This window comes from Cyclopterus lumpus, chromosome 9 (assembly GCF_009769545.1).
Source record: "Cyclopterus lumpus isolate fCycLum1 chromosome 9, fCycLum1.pri, whole genome shotgun sequence".
Lineage (NCBI taxonomy): Eukaryota > Metazoa > Chordata > Actinopteri > Perciformes > Cyclopteridae > Cyclopterus > Cyclopterus lumpus.
This window is the reverse complement of record NC_046974.1, coordinates 24,554,640-24,576,285: the sequence shown is the minus strand read 5'-3', so window position 1 is coordinate 24,576,285 and position 21,646 is coordinate 24,554,640. Positions and strand designations below refer to the sequence as shown.

The 21,646-nt window shown below is 42.6% G+C and overlaps 1 protein-coding gene across 1 annotated transcript; it reads right to left on the bottom strand.

Annotated features, from left to right (window-relative positions):
- Positions 1-384: 384 nt before the first annotated feature.
- On the bottom strand, positions 385-20,556 carry fkbp15b (FKBP prolyl isomerase 15b). The gene is given in 32 exon segments (XM_034541263.1): positions 385-738; positions 741-755; positions 901-1,009; positions 2,230-2,792; positions 3,557-3,664; positions 4,425-4,538; positions 4,625-4,717; positions 5,377-5,415; positions 5,417-5,508; positions 5,794-5,805; positions 6,076-6,241; positions 6,378-6,514; positions 7,651-7,822; positions 8,879-8,981; positions 9,488-9,582; positions 9,726-9,824; positions 9,979-10,088; positions 10,246-10,333; positions 10,426-10,526; positions 10,660-10,732; positions 12,356-12,472; positions 12,578-12,626; positions 12,730-12,884; positions 13,058-13,201; positions 14,862-14,930; positions 15,028-15,177; positions 15,289-15,387; positions 17,716-17,790; positions 17,878-17,947; positions 18,145-18,223; positions 18,313-18,416; positions 20,368-20,556. Coding segments are annotated over 32 exon segments (3,513 nt in total). The 5' UTR covers positions 20,418-20,556; the 3' UTR covers positions 385-675.
- Between the last annotated feature and the right edge of the window lie 1,090 nt (positions 20,557-21,646).

The following is a 21,646-nucleotide window of genomic DNA, read 5'->3' as shown; positions in this document are numbered from 1 at the left end:
GGGTTTTCTGGAAGCTGTAACACTTAGCTCACCTTTCAGGTGTTCCATTTAGGCTGTCAGTCAGCCTTGTGCCATTAGTACAGCTCATGGGTGGCCTGCTGTTGCTTAGCAACAGTGGAGTTTTATTAGGGTCTCAAGCACCCTCTGCTGGTCTCTGGCAGTCATCCCCAATACTAAAAACCATGCTGGATATTTTACAAACTAATTTACATTGATAATGAGAGGACCCACATTCAATTCTATATCCTGTATTTATGGATACTTGTATGAATTATTTGTTTCCAAGGTTTCTGAAATGCCAACCTTGATACAAATGTTAATCTACTGCAGACAACACTTCTTTGACACACACCAACACGGCCAAGAGAAACGATAAGCCAAGACCACAATTTACGTGTCATTTATTTTATGGAAGGAATTTCAGGTTAGCAAAAGTGTGTAAAAGTTCTATTCTTAAAGCAGCAAGCTAATAATTAAAACCACATGATTTCTGCTGAATCAACAGACTAATCTGCTACAGTTCAATGTAAAAGAATTGGGATTGAAATACATCACCAACGGATATCACATAATTAATGGACTCGTAGCTGTGTCTGTCGGACCGCTCCTCTACACAGAGACAGCTGTTGAAGCACCTCGTGCCTTTTTCAGTGTTGGAGGCAGACTTGTATGATATCAGTTCAGCCAGTCCATATCTTTATCTTCCTCATCGTCACCGAAGAGAGGGCAGGGGGGGGGGGACGCCCCTTCAAGCTCTGGACACACAGGAATGAGATGATGACATTAATGTTGTCATACAGTACAGAAGTCTTTTTAAAGCAGTGTGAAGGAGGGATAAACATCACAGACTGACTTAACATTGAAAATAAACACAAGGGAAGGGAGGAGATCCTTCCTCACCATCTCATCCTCCTCTTCCTCCTCGGTGGGTGCTGCAGGGGGTTTGGCAGGAGTTGTGTTCTGGAAAAATGGCTCCTCTCCATTTTCCTCACCCATTCTCCCAGTCAGACTGAGAGAATAGCCGAAAAGGGGTGGGGTGGTACAAAAGGACAGCGCAGAGGATAAGGACAATGGGGATGAAGCAAGCAAGAAAGGATGGTTCAGACAGGCAGTTAGTTGGCAAGTCTCTCTGCATGCTGTAGGACAGATGTTACAAGTCAAATGAAACCTGTTGTTTTGTTCTGACACCATGTGACCAAGCTGGCTGGTCAAAATGGAATCTTTGTTCAGGCTCACCTGGTTCTTTGTCACTTGAGTCAAAAGATTGTCTCGAAAACAGACACCTGTGTGCACATGCAGTCTGGTTGTGACAGTAGCAGCAGTATTACATGTAACACATGTTTAAGATTCATGTATTGCTGACTGCTCTATCTATCTTTTGGCCATAACTCAAGAATTGGTTGTGCTAATTATGTCCATTTTGACACCAATGTCATTATGATAAAAATGATGGAGTGATGACATTTTGGATGGAAATGGATGTGAACTGCAACTTGGCAGTTATATGTGAAAAGTGGTTGGCTGCCAATTTCTCAAAATGGTTGCAATGGCCAATAAGCATCCTGAACAAAAAGCCACACTGGTAAAACATGAATAAAAAGAGAAGACATCTCCAGAGAGATTTAGAACTAGGAACGGAGTAATGCAAGGCATAATATCATGCACGTGCCATATTTAATACTGTTGACTGTGATCAGACAAAAATCAAGTAACGCATTTATGTCTGAACCTATCAGCTTCCTGTGTGGAGCTACTGGCAGCTAGGGGCTTGGCTTAGGTATGAGACGACCACAAAGCGTAAACAACAACACACTGAAGGCTTTTCTCCATGAAAAAGATGTTTTCGTTCTTCTGCTTGCTTCGGTAAGAGTTTGATTGACAGATGTTTCGACCATTCGCCTGCCAAGTGTTCTTTGAGCTTTCAAACAGTTTCCAATGCTTTCTCAGATGGTTCTGAGTAACAAACCTTCTGGCGGGTCAGGTTAGCCATTTCCCACGAACCCTAAAAACTGCAGTGATTCCGCCACTCTTAAAGAAGAAGAACCACTCCCAATGAACAATATCACACCTCCTATTATGAAGTAAAGCCATTGAAAAGGCTGTAGTGAGGAGATGGACCTCACTACTGCACTGAGCATGCTCTTGTTGATCGGGAGGCCAGACTTTGCTCAGACTGAACCGTTGTGGGCCCAGTCTAATGACAGAGTAACCACTGATGCCAGGACTCACCTTGTGTCCTCTCTTGAGCTGTTTGGCGGTGGAGGTGGGTTGGCTGGGGGTCCAAAGGCTTTCTCAGAAGCCCCATGCATTTCTCCTACAGGCTCACAATACATTTCTGACACAGTTTCCTGTCCATCCTCAGGTGGTGAACTCTCCTCAGGTTCATCATCGAGATCTGCAGACTTCTCGCTGTGTTTCCCCTCCGTAGAGATTTCAGGAACAGGGTGTACTGCCGTCTCCTGCTCTACTTCCGACTCTTCTGTCTCTTGCTGTCTCGGTTCTGCGGCCTCTAATGCTTCTGCCTGGCTTTGTGTCTTTGACCCAGTCACTGTCTCCGTCTCCTTCTCTGCTGCTACTTCCGGATCCATCTGGATCTCAATGACTTGGCGAGAATCTGAATCGGCCTCAATATCTTTTTCTTCTCTGACTTCTCCTTCACCGTTCACATGTACATTCTGTACGGTCCCCTGTCTTTGTTTCACATCATCATTTTCTTCTTCTTCCTCCTCTTCCTCCTCACTCTGTCCCAGTGAAGCTCCGTCTGTGCCACCCAGCAGCTGCAGGGTTACATTCTGGAAAAGAAATATCCATATGATTGAGGAAAGGTCAATAAAACATATGCATGGCACTAGTGTTTTATATCTGGACAGTGAGTATCATCCACCTCCATTATAGTAAATACAATGAAGTAAGAGTGTGTGTGTGTGTGTGTGTGTGTGTGTGTGTATTATTCCTGCCAGGCTTATAACACATTGTGAGAAGTGACCACAGCATCTCTTCACTGGTATCCTGTGTCTTTTAGAATGGCTGTTGTTAAAGCTGCAGAAGGCGGGACCTGCATGTATCAGTGAACCTCTTACTCCCCATGAGCCTGGGGGTTACTTGAGAGGATTCCTCTCAGGCAGGACAACTGTTCTAAGTCCCTCCTTAAAACTAGCTTATCTTATGTGTTTTTCTAAATGTAATCTTTTTGAAGATTTTTTGAAATGAGTGAATAAGTCACTGCGTGGAGATGGCCCATTGGTGAACGCCCTTTGAGATAGGTGGATGGAGTCTTATGAGCTGGATGTGTATGGCTACATTCCCCGTTTGGCTCTGTGGGAACACACCTGCAGTTACAGCTTATCACCACAGGTGCCTGGAACTTTACAGGATGATATTTGTAGTAATCATCTGATCTTGTTAAATATTTAATGGTGATATAAAACAAAGTTATGATTAATTATTATTATGGAGGTAAAATAAATAAAAAAACATGTATAGCTGACCACCACTACATACGTACACAACGGTAGTTCTTGCGTGAAGTGGATACAATATCCCCTCTCCCACTTACCTTAATAGTCGTGACAATCACCCCCAGCACTGCTTGGCCACTGTAAGACTCACCGAGGTCAAACTCCCCTCGCAGAGAATGAAACACTCCGTTCATCACACGCTTCACCTGGAGAGATACACAGCTGGCCTCAATGCTCAGAAATGATGAGTCATATCACACGCACGCACAGACCTCAAACTTTAGCATAACATCACGTTCTATTTATTACATTATCACATCCATAACGTTAGAATTCTATTCAGATTGAGTTCTGACTATCATAACATGTGCTGGTTCAAACTGAAAGGCTCTAGAAAGACTTTAGGACTTTATTACCGTGACTTACAGTTCTTCTCAGTTGTTCCATCAATACTGGTGCTTCAGACACAAAGACCACAACCTGGACCTCATGTGCCAAACCCTGAACCACTTACAAGCACTTCCTGCTGGACACTCAGCTTGCAGTTTTAAACCACACTTTTTGAAACTACAAATGCTGACCGTACATTTCCTACAATGCACTCTGACTCACGTATGAATACAAGTATATTCAGGAGGTACACTATTGGAGAACAATGAAGCTGTGATCAGACTGGAACTGTCTACAGAAACACTTTATACATCTGACTTTGTGTGTGTTGGATGATACTGTACATACATAGTGAGTTTATCACTGAACATAGAAAAGGCATAAGGCCCTGATGGAACATTAGAGTGGTGTTACAGTGAGGACGCCAGTGTTAAACTGGTTCTACAATTGTCTGTTCTATAATGATGTGTGTGTGTGTGTGTGTGTGTGTGTGTGTGTGTGTGTGTGTGTGTGTGTGTGTGTGTGTGTGTGTGTGTGTGTGTGTGTGTGTGTAGGTGTGTGCGGAACACTCCTCACCTCTGCTGAAGTGTCTCCTGAGCTCTCTTCCTCTACCAGCTTCTTCTCCAGTTCAGCCACTCTTCTGTCCAGTTTCTCCCTTACTGCTACTCCTTGATGCTCCAAGGCTGTGTACTTAAAGAGAACAAAGTGCAGTGAGTGAGTGAGTGTACTTAAAGAGAACAACGTGCAATCAATGAGTGCGTGAGTGAGTGTCTTACTTTTTGCTGAAGGACTTGCAGCTCTTCAGTCTCCCCTTGGCGTTGGAGCAAAGTCTGTTCTTCTAAATCTCTGGACTGCTTCAGAACTGTAAACTGTTGAGTGAGAAAGGCCATGAATTAGGAAATCACAAAATCATATATTCCATTACATAATATGAGAGAAACTACTACTTTCTTGACTCAAATTATGGTGATTCCAAGCTAAAAAAGTGTAGGAGTCTATCTTTTTTTTAGCTAAAAAGCTTGTGTAGAAATTCAAAAAGGTATTTGTTTCTTTGGCATTCTTTGAGTATTTGGTACATGTATTATTAACATCTTACAAGTTGTGTTCAAGGGCTTTTTTGTGACATAGCAATGGACATTAAATTAAATGATTAGGAAGCTATTATTTATTCATATCATTTATTGAAGCAGACATAAAACAAATGCAATATTGTCCTAAATCTGATCTGTATTATGACCTTGCCCCAGATGAAAAGATAAAACAATCATACTAGAGAAATTACATATTTTTTAAAAGGATTACTCCAGCATCATCAATATGCTGCACTCAGATGTATAAAGAAGAGATGACTTATAGTCATGATAGTATTTTAGTAAGGGTCTACATTTTCCCATAATGTAATCTGTAGTCTAATAAAGTAACCATAATGTGCAAAATTGGACTTCCTTTGTTAAGTCAACAACCAATGAGACAAACTATCTGATCACATTGCTCAGACTTGTGTTTGTGTATAATCTAGCTTGTCTACCTTCTCCTGTAGCTGGGTTAGCTGGTCCTGCAGAGCATCTCCTGTGCTCCGTCAGCTCAGTCAGCGTCGAATGTGGCTGCTCTTTAGCAGAGGCCAACATCTGCTCACACTTCCCCTTCCACTCCTCCTCAGCTCCACTGCAGCTGGAACAACTGTGACCACGTGCACGGTATACGTTAGTTAGTGGATCTTGTGTAAAGCCGTGTCCCACAATGTAGACACCATAAAACCTCTTCTATTAAAGCTATTACAGAAACTCTTCTAATTTTTTGTGTCGACATTGGCGCCCCCTGTGCGACTAAAGTGGTAGTGTCTCTGAGCACCAGAGTCTCTTTAGAAAACCTCTTATTTTACTGCAGTCTGCTGCAGCTTCCCTCAAGCGGCCTGGGTCTCCAGCAGTGTGGTGTTGGTTTTGGCTCTCGGCTGGAACTGGAGGAGCAGAGAGAAGAAGCTCTGCTCCTGGAGGAAGAGGAGGAGGAGGAGGAGGAGGAGTAGGAGGAAGAGGAGAAGGAGGAGACGTTTCTGCCGGAAGCTGAGCTCTCCTCCTCCCTCCACCATCTTCTCTCTGATGGTCTGTTTACTGATAGAGATCATATAGAGGACCAGGGCTAAACTGAGACTGGTTCAAGACCAGTTAAAAGTCCCTCACTATAACTTTAAGTGATCCAGAATATGTTTGAGGGAACTCAGAGAGAAGACCAAACGCCACCTGTTCAGATGCAGCGCTGTCGGTGCTGGTCCTGGCATTGCGGAGTTGAGTGCGAAGGTTGTCCACCTCCTGCTGGCTGCTCTTACGGAGCTCCTCCACCTCCTCATCCCGACGCTGACGCTCAGTCTGCCACTTGTTCTTCCTCTCTGAAAAAGTCTTCAAGAAGCAGAACCAACTGTTAGTCAACTCCTACATAACAAGTACTTCACATTTCAAAACATAATATGGTTGTCACCATGTTGTCTTCTGTGCACTCATACTGATCCAAAGTGTCTACATGGAGCATACTTACTCGTTCTAGGCTCTCTTTATCAGCCTTCAGGTCCTGCACTTCCTCCTCCATGTTGTTGCCTCTCAGCTCCATCTCTTTGCGTCTTTGCTTCTCTGAGCGGTACTGAGCCTGAGTCCTTTCTGCTGCCTCCTTCAGCTCTGGAACATAGAAAGCAGCATAGTTAGACTTGTGTTTATTTCAAGTTATCAAGTTATCAGTTTGTCTGTGCTCAGTATGCCGAATCTGTCACTATGGAATAAACCATGAATCCATAAAGTCGTGTTCACTGCAGTGATTTTACACACACAAAACATGTGAAAACTAAGATGCTACTTGGTGATATCTGCAGTGTTAGAAGATTATTGAAAATTACTGATGCTGTGTTCTGCATTTCTTTCTACTATCTGACAGATGATCAGATGCTGCTCCTCAGCTGACCACGAGTGTCGGTAGTCCAGCCCTCTCCTCTGAGGAGAGCAGAAGAAATATGAAGTGTAATTGGATTTGAAGATTCAGTTGGTTCATATCTTTTATAATTTAAATATGCGTATAGTTATGAACACTAGTACAAGCTCAAATAACACTGCTGGTTTGACTGTTGATGATAAAAAGGATCTAAGTAACGTGTGATATGAAGATAAATTAAATGCATGAGAGGCATCATTATACCTGTAGTGATGCCTTCATTTCATTTCTACAGTCTGGCTTCAGTCCACCACCTCACCATGTTTCTCCAAAATGTCTGTACCCATTGGTCAGAGCGTCCAGGTGATCACATTCTCCCGTCAGGTTGTTTTTTATAGATCACAACGGTTATAAATTAAACTTGTGGTGTTTAAGAAAATTACTGAGCACTAGAAGAAAAATAAACTTGATATCGGTTGCCCGATTTTGAAGATTTACACTTTCAGTAATTTGTCAGTGTTGGACATTTTTTATAAATACAAAAATTCCCTTCCAAGTTGTGTTTAAAAAGCATGAACTAGACGAGAATGAACAGGATTCTTTTAGCTGGCTCACATATATGAAGTCAGGGTTAAACCATGCATGTAGAGCAGGGCAAAAGCCATGTCAGTGTAACCAGTTTAATATGTCTGTTTATTTGTTTGTTGAAGCTCTTTTAGTCATTTGCACTACGGTTGATTTTGATTGTGTTTTACTGAGAGATGTTGCAAATAGTTTGTCAACTTAATTTATTTCAATGAGGATAGAATGCATCACAATCTGCCTCTAAACTCATGAAGGTAGGATGTGTGGAAGGACTCTTGAAACCAATAAAAACGTCAACACTAACCTTCCAGCTGTGCTTCCAGGGCAGCGATGCGTTGGCAATGCCTCTCGCTGCCCTGCTGCGCTGAGCTCAGTTGACTCTGCAGCACCAATGCCTTCTGCTGCTGATCTGTAGCTTCTAGATGCAGCTGAGACAGCTGGGCCAAGGACGAAGCCAGGTCCTCTGTCAGACGGACCTGATGGAGACGCAGAAGGACAAGGGGAGGGGTGAGAAGAGGGGATGGACCAGTGGCCATCGACAGTGAGGGAAACCAGGCCACACAGACAGTGGAACAACATAACAGCCGAGATGAGTGGCTACTGGTGCTAGTGGGGTGAGCAGCATGACCCTGTGGGAGAAACATGGTAAGTGATGGCTGATGGAAAAGGAGCCAGAAGGGAAAAAGAAAGAAGAAAATTAGTTCAAATGTCATTGAAGTATGATATGAGAAGGATGATTCCAGAGGCAGGGGTCAGATCTGGGTCAAACAGGTATAACAATGATGCCTCACATGTTGAGCATGTTTGGAAGAGGATTGCCAGATCCAGCTGACAATATGTCGCCACTGTTGCATCCAGAGTGAATTTGGAATCATTTGCAGAGGCTGTCTAAACTCACTACAGTCCTGTGATGTGGACCTTTTTCTGGTGTGCTCTCTACATGGAAATCATTGCAGGCCAAAAGAGAAGGTCTAAACTGTCAATGACAAACTGAGGAGATGTCTTTGCTTTGTTTTCTCAAAACAACTGCTGATTTGAAGCGCTTACACCATTTTACTTTGTGTTTTTTTTTTCTCCTTCTCTTACTATTTGACCCCAGTCTGGTAGCAGTACACAGAGAAAACAGGCTCACCTGGCCGGTGCCCAGGTCCAGAGGCAGAGCATGCTGAGAAAAGAGAGCAGTAAATGCTAGATTTTTCTCAGAGCAGCACTGCAGTGCAAACAAGCAGGCATATAAAAGACTTTATCATTAGCATCAGATGTGCAACAGTTATAGTACCATATTACCCCATTATAGAGATCATAGTACCATACTACCCCACTAGAAAGCTAATAGTATTATATTAACCAACTAGAGAGTTTATAGTACCATATTACCCCACTAGAGAGCTTATAATACCATAATAAACCACTATCTACTAACTAACAGTGGAGTCTGTCAGCATAGCATGAGAATAATGGCTGGAGCAGTGTGAGCACACAGTCTGCAGTCTCAGGTGTTCCTCTTCTCATCAGGAAAGACAAGTCCTCACCTTGTCCTGCTCAACCTGCAGTAATCTGGCCTGGTTGTGTTCACTGGTGGACTTGAGGGAGTCGTTCCTCTGTTCCAGCAGCAGGTTACTCTGCTCCACATACCTAGACCACCACGGCACAATCACATTACATCCACCTCAAACACAATAACAACACTTTCCTGATACTTCCTTTAAGCGACATCAGTCAGACTGGACAGTGACAGTGAGGAGGAGATATAGACAACTCAAGTCATTGAGAAATAGTAATGTGTGAGATCACAGGCCTATACAAATCTTTAAGTTCATACAGATGCTGTTGTTTATTATTCTTACCAGTTACATTGTTATTTTAATCCACTAATTTCAGTCTCACACTGCAGCATGATACGATTACACAGAAAAACAGTCTCTCTAAAAAAAGATCAAATAAAACGGCATTGTTGAAATTGACCTTTATTTTATCCTTCGAGCTATTTGAAACAAAACTAAATAAAAACATGAGTCACATAGCTTTCAACAGAAGAGCTCCACGTTATTGTACATACATCTCTAGTGGAAATAGTTGTAGGACAGGATGTCCTGACTGTCTGTCAGCTATAATTGTGACTATTTGACACTTTGACTCACCTCTGGTTCTGGTTGATGAGCTCCCCGATTTTACGGTTTTGCTCCTCAATGCGAGAACTTTTCTCAAAGACTTCCTTCTTTAAACATTCATTTTCCTAAAAAATAAAATTTGAGTTTTCAGAACACAGTGTGATTTCAGTACACCCGGCAGATGTTATTAGAGAAAAAAGTATCTGTGGTATAACTGGAGCTGAGGAAAAAACACCAGTAACCGAGGCTCCAAAAAAAAGCACCATACCTGGACAATTCTTTGGATGTTGTGCATGATCATGGAGGTTTCCATTGACATACTAGGAACAGCCATGGAGAGACTCCCCTGCCTTTGAAGGTCATCCATCTGTTCAAGTAAAACAAAAAGATGCATCTCCTGAAGGCCACCAGAGGTTCTTGGAAAGGGAGGAGTGGGCGGTCACTGCCAGTTGCCACTAAATCCTACACACTGGTCCTTTAAAGCCTCTTAGTCAACACATGCTCATACAGAGAGTTTATACCTTTGAGGTCAGTTGATCAACTTTATCTGCTACTTTCCCGACAGCTAACCGGATCTCTGTGTTGTGTTGTCGGGCTTCAGTCATCAAGAAGGACGTCACATCACTGGAGCCTGAGAAAAACACAATTAAAGGGTTTGGAATTTGTAACAGTTTCAGCATTTGAATCAAACTCAAAACGGTTTTGCATTTCACTCTGTACAACCCTCTACACCAACACTCCACTGATCATAACGGCTTCTTGTAATTGAATTGAACATGGTCTCTTACCCATGTATGGGATGGTTTGTGCAGGGTAGACCTGCCCAACAGGCTGCAGCTGAGATGGAGCCGCAGAGCTCTGTGTGTAGGAGTAAGGCTATGAAACAACATCATGCACTGATGTTAACAGATTTATCCAGGATGTACTTACTGACGATGAGTCAGTACAAAATGTGGATAAAATCTAACCTGAAAGGCATGGCTGCTGCTTGACAGCCCAGGCTGTGGGGCAACAGTGGTCATAAAAGGAAGTAAGGCAGAAGGTGCAGCAGTGTGAGGATAAGGATATACTGCAGGAAAGAAATAATAAAAATTAAGGATTTTACCAAGAAATAATAAAACATTCTGTCCACCATCAAAGAAAACTGTGTTTTTGTAATCCAGTGTTGCTGGAGGAGGATGCACACATGAACAGGTGTTTACCGTGTGCAGCAGTGGAGAGCTGCACTGGAGATGGAGCTGCAGGCCGGTCCTTTGCTCGGCTGCCACTGGTGTCCTGGAGATCAACCCAATAGTGGCACAAAGTCAGTAATGACACCAGATAGACATCTTATGGGTCAGGGTGTATTGCGTTTCAATGAAGTTAAAGAACAGGCTTGATGACACTCCTCTAGAGCCACACAAGACATTTTATAACCGACACGTCATTTTAAAATCTTCTATTGAGGTTGTTGAATTTGCATTTGATCTGTAGTGACTAAGGCAGTGTCACTGAGATTAAGGTCTGTTTTCCCAGAGAGAGCTGCGAACATTTACCACCAGGAAACAAACAACACTACACAAGAAACAAAGAACTTAACAAGCTACAGGAATCAAGAAAGAAAAACAGTGGAATGCAAGACCCTTGTTTGAGGGCAGTTTGCAGTTCATCCATCCATCCATCCATCCATTTTCAATACCGCTTATCCTCATTAGGGTCGCGGGGGCGCTGGAGCCTATCCCAGCTGACATAGGGCGAAGGCAGGGGACACCCTGGACAGGCCGCCAGTCCATCGAGGGCACATGTAAGGACATACAACCATTCACTCTCACATTCACACCTATGGGCAATTTAGAGATCAATTAACCTGCAGCATGTCTTGGGACTGTGGGAGGAAGCCGGAGAGCCCGGAGAGAACCCACGCTGCCACGGGGAGAACATGCAAACTCCACACAGAAGGACCGCTCCGACCAGGAATCAAACCCGCGGCCCTCTTGCTGTGAGGCGACAGTGCTAGCCACTACACCACCGTGCAGCCCAGTTTGCAGTTCATTCCATTTAAAAAGGCCGAAAAGCAGCTGTGCCAACATGAGTGCAAACATGAGTCGAGGGTTAAGTGAACTGTCGTTACTAGATTGAAATGAGATGTCAAGTAGTTTGGAAGCTTCAACAGCAGAGCTTTATAAATGAAGAGCATGAGCAGGAATGAGAATGAAGCATGGACTGTCTGTTGTCCCTTTTCATGTCTTCATCACCCTAAAAACATAGATCGTGTCTTACTGCGGTTATATAAATGTAATTCATGGTGCTGTTTGGCAGCAGCTGCCTCTCTTTGTGTACGGCAAGCGGGACAGCACACATTTTTGGACCACAGTCAAAAGTTTGTTTTCGAAAGGCAAAACAGCAGAATATTTCGTTAGCTAAAAACACGTTGTGAACTTTGAATTAAGTCTGACTTTTGGACTTGCCAATGCTCTGGAGTTATTGTAAATGTTGAGATCACATAAGTCTAAAACAATACTAAGCAGCCACTACTGGAATCTAATTCCACATTTAGTTGAATACTAATAACATTCAAGGACGTTTTCCTCCGTCAATCCATGTCTTTCCAAAATGCCATCACTTGATAATGTTATCCTATTAGTCGTCATTTGTGTAAAATGTATATAATTAGCATATGAACGCTCAAGTTATGGCCAAAAGCATTTTGTGAGGTCACAGCGACCTTAAAATATGACCACCAAAATCAAATCAGTCAATCCTTGAGTCCAAAAAGAGATGTGTGCCAAATTTGAAGACAATACTTTAGGGCATTCCTCACATATTGCTTTCACAAGTATGGGAGATGGACAGACGGACAACCCAAGAATATAATAAATATTAAATATTGCAGACATATTCTTTAAAGTTGAGCCCCACCTCGAGCTCAGAATCACTGGATTCGGGCTGGCTGGCCACTCCTGTCAGAAAGGGCAACATGGGCTGGCCCATCTTTGCCATGCGAGAGATCAGCTTGGCCTTTGTGGCGTCTGGATTCTAAAGTTCGAAAGAAAAGATCTTCCATTAATACAGCTGCAAAAGAACTGAACAGAATGAATATCATATGAAGTTGTTAATAAGAGAAAAGGGGAGGGTGCTTACTGTCAACTGTTCACTGAGTGAGTTTGACTTTGCACGAAGTGGTGGTTCTCTACAAAAATCAGAAAGGCCCAGAAACAGATTAAGATAACATCTTAAGTGACAAAAGAGTTCAAGCTGATGCTGTCAACTATTTCCTGAGGTTTAAATCTCACCCTGGTCTACCGGGACCGGTGGCGGTCGTCTGTACTGGGGGCTCTGGGGCAAGATTCTCCACACTGGGGGCCGGGGAAGGAATCGGGGAGGGAGCAGCAGAGTCTCTGGAGCTGGCACTACCACTAACAGACCCATTGTCCGTGCAAAATTTCACCTAAGGCACAAACAAAAAAAGCAGAAAAGACTTTAGCTCACATTACACATTACAGGCAACTAGGAGTAAAGAGGTCCGACCAGAAGTTGAAAAAAAGTATTTGCTAGAAAAGTATTTATTAGAAAGATCAGGTATATTGGAAAGGGCCAAATATGAGAGAAGAAGGATGTTACCCGTCGAAGCTCCGTTTCAAAAACAAGAGTGCTGTTAGCCGGGACTCGGTTGGGGACTCCCTTGGATCCGTAAGCTTGGTTGGCTGGGATGACAACGAGGCGACGGCCTGCCTTCTTCAACCCAAGCATCCCTTCCTCCCAGCCCTGCATATACAGAGAGAATGTAAAAATAATAATGTAATTCATGTATGGACAATAAAGTAGAATGACAATCATATGATGATGTTGAACATGAAGGCAGTCCGTTTGGGCTGGCCATTTAAAGCTATACTCGTTATTGTCACAGTTATTAATAATCTTGGAAAGACAGCCTTTAGATATGTTGTCCCATTTGTCTGGAATACTGAAAGTCCACACACATATAGATCGAGCAATTCATAAACTCAGGTTCTATTGATTTAAGGTGTGACTGTTTTACATACATGTATTTAAAATGTGTCACGCTGTTGTCTACATGCATGTATATTTAAATCTTGACCTTTTTTCATTTTCTGTCTGTACTCGGGCCTCACTTGTAAATGTCCTCAATGGGACTCCCTGATTAAATAAAGTATAAATATCAAATCAATCATTAGTAGAAGAGCACCAGATGCACTATAGACCCAATAAGAAAGCAAATATACTGTACATTAAGGCAACAGAAACAAGACTTATACATTGCGATTGATTAAAGTGAAGTATTCTCTTTTTTTGGCATTTTATTCAGTTCGAAAGGCCACTGGTTTGCTTCTGTACCAGCCAGACTTACTTAGGTTCAATTGCAAAGGAGAAATGTGAGGGTGAAGTAGCATCTGTTTAAGACTACCTGTAGTGAATTTCAGATTAGTGTTCTGTTTTCGAACATTGAAGTTCTTTTTCCTTCAAAAAGATATTCAAGAGAAGCTGCAGTGAAATAAAGAAGTCACCTTGTGTAAAAAGTAGAAGAACAGATCAATAAAAAAGTCTAAGAGAAAAAAAAGAAATGTCCGATAAGGCCTGTTAAAACCAGGATTGGAAACATCTCTCATAGGGGGGTAACGTTACTATCATCTATAAAATGATCACCATGGTAACCTATGCTGCACAGTTAACCTGCCCTGAGAAGGTTAACTGTGCAGCATAGGTTACCATGGTGATCTAATAAGTGACCCAGCTTTATAACATAGTAATAAACTAAGTTACACCAATGATAGCTATGTAATGACAGGTCAATGTTCATATCCTAAAATGGGATTTTGGATGTAATGATACTTTCATTTACCAGAGCTCAAAGATGAACTGCAGTTTATTTATACAGTTTCCAGATCCGTTCACAATGACCAATAATGATATCTACATTATCAATAATTTCTCAAATTGTCTTTCTCGTACTCATAAGGACCAACATGTGATATCCATGTCACAGATTTGGGAAATAAAATAGGACAACGTTAGATTTTAGCACCACTCAGTCTCAATGAAACATGTTGTACCAGATTATTCGTATGTGTACAGATTGTAAAGCCCTCTGAGGCAAATTTGTCATTTGTGATATACAAATTAAACTGAATTGAATTATGTTAGGATGGGAAACATCGGAAGATAATCTGGTGGTAAAGTACAATCTCTACAAAAAGTTGTATATACACATGGCATGCATCGCTCATAAAAAAAACACCAAGATCAAAGAGACTAAAGAGTATAGTAATAAAAAGGACCAGCAGAAAAGACAAGAAAATAAATGTATATGTATTAATAATAACAATGTATGACAGTATGAGGTGTTTCCTCCTGGTGACTGAACTTAAGCCCCTATTATGATTTTGTAAAGTATATTTAGACTCACTTTGATCACTTTTCCAGCTCCAACTTTCAGGCGTAGCAACTTGTCCTTGTTCTGGTTGGAGTCAAACATCTGCAATGGTTTTAGGGTTTAATGAGTCGTCATCAAAGGAGTCAAACCCACAGGAATTGGAGACAAAATGAAATAAACAATGGTGGAAGTGTGCGACCTGTCCGATGGCGTGGTTCTGCAGGAGCCAGCCTGTGTACACCACCTCCACTGAGTCTCCATTCTCCACTGCCTGGCCCTCACCAAGACTCAGATCCTGAACCACCACAGCATCTAAGGAGACTTCGGTGTTCGCTTTCGCCAAACACACCTGATGCACATAAAAGAAGTCAATATGTGATAAACAACAGAACTCCTGCGTATCTAAGAATGATACAAGGGTGTTGAAGATCGATCCTGATACTTAATCTTGTGCCGTCACCTCTTTGCAGAAGTCCCATAAAGCCTTCTCTGATTCAAACATCAGGGACCAGTTCTGCCTCTGCTCATCATAGAAGGTGCAGTAATTGTTTGGCTGTACCTGAAAGAGAAAAAGAACACGTGATCAGTGACGAGACATGGACCACTTCCTTTTTCTTCATTTCTGCATCATTTCTTATCAGCAATCTGCCCCGTTGAGCAGCAACTTGCTCTGTTATATACGAGTTGCACTCTGGAGGAACCCCTAGTGTCATGAACTTAGATATTTAATACCTGTTGTGTTTGAAATTAGTTATCTCCATAATGACAAACCCAACTTTGTAAATGTGTGGCAAGAAAATTATAAATGACTAAAAACAATCCTTATAATTAATGAAGAAAATATAATTAATATCTGTATAATAGCTTGCAGAGCTGTACAAAACCTAATATTGAAATTTTTGTTCAAACAATGGTAAGAGAACCTTCATAATGTTTACAAAGAAGATTTTTTTTTTTTTACAACATACAAAACACATGAGCACAACTGATCCCAGTAAATCCCTCCTGGAACTTCTGGTCATGTGTAATTGAATTAAAGACAATGTATTGAACCAAAGAGTGTCAATGTTCAACCATTTACATAAAAGAAACACAAAACTGCATTCATTTGAATTTTCAAACGGGAAAGAGAATGGAGCAGACCTCTAAAGAAGAAACCTTGAATATGTCCGTATTTATAAGTGTAGTTAAATCATTGTCGTCCTGTGGATATAAGAGTCCTCGGCAGTGGGTCAGCCTTGTTGATGAGGTCAACTGTATTTGTGAAGAAACCGTTTACGTGATGTGAGGTTCCAGACTCCTGTCAGAGGGAAGTGGCTCAAACCCTGGGAGCGGAAGGAATCCTCTGGGGAGTCAAACAGGGTGACAGGGGCAGGTGAGGCTGTGTTCTTCCAGAAAACCATAACTCTCTCCACTGTCTTACCAACGTTGAACTCAACGTTGTTCTAAGGACGACAGGTCACCAGATGGTCCATCTCCCGTCTGACCCAATGAGGGTCTCCTAACTTCAGGAGCTTGACAGACTGGGGACTGGAGGTGCAGCTGTTGGTGTACTGGGAGAAGAGCTTAGGGGAGAGAACGCAGCCCTGAAGGGAACCGGCTGTTGGCCCTGAAATCAGAGACACGTTTCCCAGGTTCACCTGCTGCTTGAGCAGGTGGGAGCTTGTCCAGCAGTAGAGACGGGACGATGGTGTTAAAGACTGAAGTCCACAAACAGAATCCTGGCGTAGGTTCCTGAGGAGTCCAGATGCTGGAAGATGAAGTGGAGGGCCACGTTTGACTTTGCTTTGTAGGCAAACTGCAGGGGGTCCAGGTCGGTGAGGGCTTTGAGGACCTCAAGTCGACTTACCGTGAACCCTGAGATGGGAAACATGAGTCTTCCGTTCCAGAACAGCTGATCAGTGTGTGTTCACTCTGAGTTAAGCTTGTGCGGCGTGAATGAATAAAGTGTAAAGGCAGATTTCCAAGTAGTGTTAAAAACCCAGTTATCGAGACAACATGTAATTTATCTTCCAAAAAGACTCATCTGGTGGTCAAATATGGTTGATTTCCTGAGACCACAATAGCTTACATGAGGATAATATCAAAGAAACGGTCAAATATGCAGATTCATTCACCACACTACATCTACTATGACATCAACATTTCGGTTTTTCCATCAACGTTGGAGATTTATCTCACGTCCATTTTGCATCATTCAAAGAATCTGGCTGCATGGAGGACAGTCTGAAGATGCAGTGTAGCAAGTTTGGTGTCAATTGAGCAAATAATGTGATTTTTGAGAAAAACAGTGACAGATTTCATATTCCTGCCAACTGTACATATGAATGATTTTTTATGAATTTACATAGTTTTAAACTTTAGATGCTGGCTGGAGTGCCACCAGCAGAACTATTGGCCCATGGAGCCAGCTGACGACGTTAGCTGTTGACCAGACCGTGATCAAATAAATAAGATCAAATAAATACAAATTATGTCCCACATAATATCTGAGCTGAACGAGTCCTTCTTATTTACAGGAAAGTGTTAGAATTTTACTTTTACCAATTCATGTTATCACAGTACATTGTGTATGTATATTCTACACAGAAGCGTTGGAGTCACCCTGTTATATGCATCTCCTAGTAGTACACTATGTGATTGACACTACAAGTCAATATAACAACCAGATCAATAACAGCATTTCAAATAGTATCCAAGGCAATCTTAAAATAATTAAGAGTGTGTGATCAAGATTTGGAGTTTTTATCAGTTAGGAACATTGACAGACCTAGAAATGATTCTAATGTTTTTTTCCCATGTTGTTGGACATATGCAGTGTGATATTCCTCTAATGCATCGCATTATCTGTCCATATGTATCCAAGATTCTTTACGTCTTCACTCACCGTGAAAACAAAGCCCACATGAATCTTGGCAGCGGCCACTTGTTTCTGTTGGCTCAAGTACAGAAGCAGCTTGTACTACAGAAAAGAAGAGGTGCATTATTCATAAAAATCAAAAGTCACACAAATAATCTCAAACAAGTGACCAATTAGCAAACCTCCGACCTCTTTTGTTGTGTGGTTGCCCAGTACGGCTGCTCCCAACTTCCCCTGCTTCACATACTGCCCGTTAATACTGCACAAGCAGAAAAGCTTTTCAATTGATTTGGTATAAGATGATTCGTGTTCATGCAGTTTCTTATTGAAATCCATTGTATAGTAACAGTTTTTAAGTTAAGGAACATTATTCTTGTGGGGGGTGAAAAGTAGACTTTTTATATTAAGGAAACACAATAAAATGCTTAAAAAATAAAGAAAATTCTGTCTCCTCACTATCTGAAGGTTTGGACTGCTGTGGCAAATAACACTGCAGGAGCTGCAGGTGCTGGAGCTGGCTTCTGATTGGCTGGCACTGCAAACAAAGAAAAGACATATTTCAGTTTAGCCTCCACTTCATGGCTGAATCTGGAGTCACTGATGTCTTTGTTCTGATCGCCTTACCTGAATTGGAGCTCTTTCTGGGCTGTTTCGGTGCTGTGTACTGGAAGGACTCGTTCCCCTGACTGCCTTCCTGGTGTAGTCCAAACAGGGAGGCCAACTTGGCCCTGCAAGGAGAACAAGTGTGAAGATCATCCACATATGGTTACTGAGAGGAAATGTCTGACCCACTCTATGGTTACAGATGGCCTCAGATACAAGATCACACAGCCTCTCTGGGTGGCTGTAGCTCAGTGGTCGTCCCGTAACCACAAGGTAGCCGGTTCGATCCCCGCTCTCCCCATAGTTCATGTTGAAGTGTCCTTGAGCAAGACACTGAACCCCCAGTTGCTCCCCGGGCGCTTCACTGCAGCCCACTGCTCCTTAATAACTAAGGATGGGTCAAATGCAGAGAAGAATTTCCCCACTGGGATCAATACAAGTGTACATTCCTTTCTCTCATCTCTATCTCAGTGGTTACCTCAACAGCTTCTAACCTTTGAAACCAAATGTATGAAAGCTGCAATTGAGCAAACACCATTCGCTGAGGAACTCAGAAAAAATAGTTTGCCAAATAAATCTGAACTTGTCCACATCGTGTCTTTTTTCCTCAGCAGATTGGGCTTGCTCTGCATCACGTCATCCTCAATCATTTCATTTTGCTCCAATATAAAAGAGAGAAGAGAGAAGCAGCTAAAGATTGATGAAACATTGAAAATTAATGTCCGTTCAACAACGGTAGTGAGGAAACCATTATACTGTAACTACATAATTACATATTGCAACATAGATATAGGTACGACCTCAATCATAGGCACACATCTCAGTATTTTAACAGTCGGGATCAAAATCTCCGCCCACTTTTGTGCTATCAAAACAAGACAAGACTGACCCCTGGAACTTCTTCCACTGGTAATCACTGGCATCTCCCAAAAGCGGACATGTTGAAAGCCTTGAGGCCCTCATCTCCGATGGTAAGGAACCGGCATGAGAGGGGGCAGTCTGTTTGCATGTGCGAGTCAAACTCCTTCTAGTGTACGTTCCAACCCTTCAGTCCCGGACCCCCCTGACCTCTCACACCACCGTGGTAGATTCAACAGCACGGCAGCGGAAGAGGAGCGAGGAGCGCCGACTTGGTGCTGCGTCCCCCACTGAGCCGAGATGGGCTGCAGCAGAAGGCCTCGCCCAGCTCCTCTAACAGGCAGCATGTGATGGGAATTAGCCCCCCATCACACTCCTCCTCTGGAACAGGCCCGACACTGGCTGCTTGTTCCACCAGCTCACACACACTGTGCTGCCATCACACAATGGGCAGGCAAGCAGACAGGCAGCAGGCAGACAGACAGAGAGGCAGGCAGGCAGACAGGCAGGCAGACAGGCAGAGAGGCAGGCAGGCAGGCAGGCAGGCAGACAGGCAGACAGACAGGCAGGCAGACAAGACAACAAGGTTGTCAGTCTGAGAATGTGGCAATGCTGTTACTGAATGTCTCCTAATTGAGAGGAAATGTGTATTTATAAGAAGCTAGTCCGTCGAGTCACAACAAGTTCACAACTTGGATTCCTGAAACACAACATCACAACATCCGTTTTAAGTGGCTTTGCAAAACAAAGATACATCGCCTACACATGTAAAAACGTGACCTTCATTGTGCTTAATTGACTATCTTTGCTTACTCTGAGCTAGATATAAGCCCTGTGTTTGACCCTTTACAAAATGCGCGGCTTGTGTCGAGCAGAGCCAAGTGACACCGGTTAGTTGGATGACAACACTTATGACGTCAGCTGCTAACGGACGGGGTACACATAGTGGGTCTGGGGGTCTGGTGTGACGTCACAGAGTCCAAGTCACTTCTAAAACAACTGTGTTCACGTTCTCTATGAACTGATACTTTGGTGGAAGAAGAGTTCGGGATACAACAACAACATGTGACGCGACGAGGAGAACCACCTGGGCTCCAGGTTATTCCTTCAAAGCTATTACCTGCGAACAAGCTCACAATCATTTGCCATATGCCAGCCGTGGCTACATGGCGGTCAGCTAGCTAGTTAGCTCACAGGCTAAGAGAGCAACAGACTCACCCTCCGGTGGGAGACAAGAAGTCCCCCTCTTCATCGTCTCCCCCGAACATCTTCGGCGTCTTTTTTTAGTTCATAAAACAAGGGCAAAAATGAGTTAGCTGTTTATACATGACTAGTTTGTTGAAATAGGACTTCCTCTTCCTGTGAGTACTGGAATCAGCTGACTTTCCACCTGATCCGAATTCAGTTAGCTCCAGTGACCACTGGAGGGCGCCAAAGACCATGTCAGAATGACCAAAGACCCCAAACGCAGTTGCTTCTCAGAGGTCATGAGATGGAATTAAAAGGTATGCACAGTTGCGCTTCCATGTGGAGGTCAACCCTGACCTTTGACCTATCAGAAGGGATTAGAGGAAAACATAATTTCGTAAAAGAACAATTGCATACATGTAGCATACATGACACAAAGAGAAGAGCCTGGATTTTGCCTCATAAATTGTTTATTTGTGAGATGTTGAATCCTCAACTCAGGATATGTGGATGAGATAACTTCTGCTCATATTGTGGAAATGTTGGTAAATCATAATTTATTTTTTCAGATTAGAATCCCCATATATTAGTCATATGTGTTACTATGGCAACATATGTAAGACTTTAGAATATGTTATTGTTTTAATTAATGTATTTATTTACCTTTTAGCTTATTTTAATCTTTTTTTAAATTGAACTATTACTGCATTTTCTATATACTTTGATAAGGTGTTGAAAAGCGTATCAGCTCATATACCTACTACTGTAATTTATATAGTTTATTTTATAAAATTCTGAAAAAAAGGAAAGAAATAAGCCAATCAAAAGCAATTTGGCAAATTTCACCAATTGAACGTCTTCCCCTGTGGCATGTGATGCTTTGTATACCTGTGTGTACTCCCACCAATCTGGTATCAAATGTATTCCTCTCATCATCACAGTAAAACTAGGTCTCATTACGTTGACAAAAAGACAGCCATATGTCCTACAATCAGTCAAAGGCTCATGCCTTCTTTCTTTGCCAAGTTCATTAAAAGAGCTCCAATGTTTGACTGAACTCCAAATCGCATTTTGTTCTGTCATAACATTGTGCGGGTCCTGGTGCTTTAATCTGATGTGTGATGGGAGTGGTAGTGTGTGGATGAATTATGATGTTCGACTCGGACTCTCCCCCCCACACCCCCTTGTGCCCTCATGCTTCTGATTCTATCTACTGATGAAGTCGGTCCTCTAGCACCACCATGAGTTTCACGTGAGTCCCAAAATCCCCAGCTCCCAAATCTCAACCTTCTTTGACTTTACTGAACTG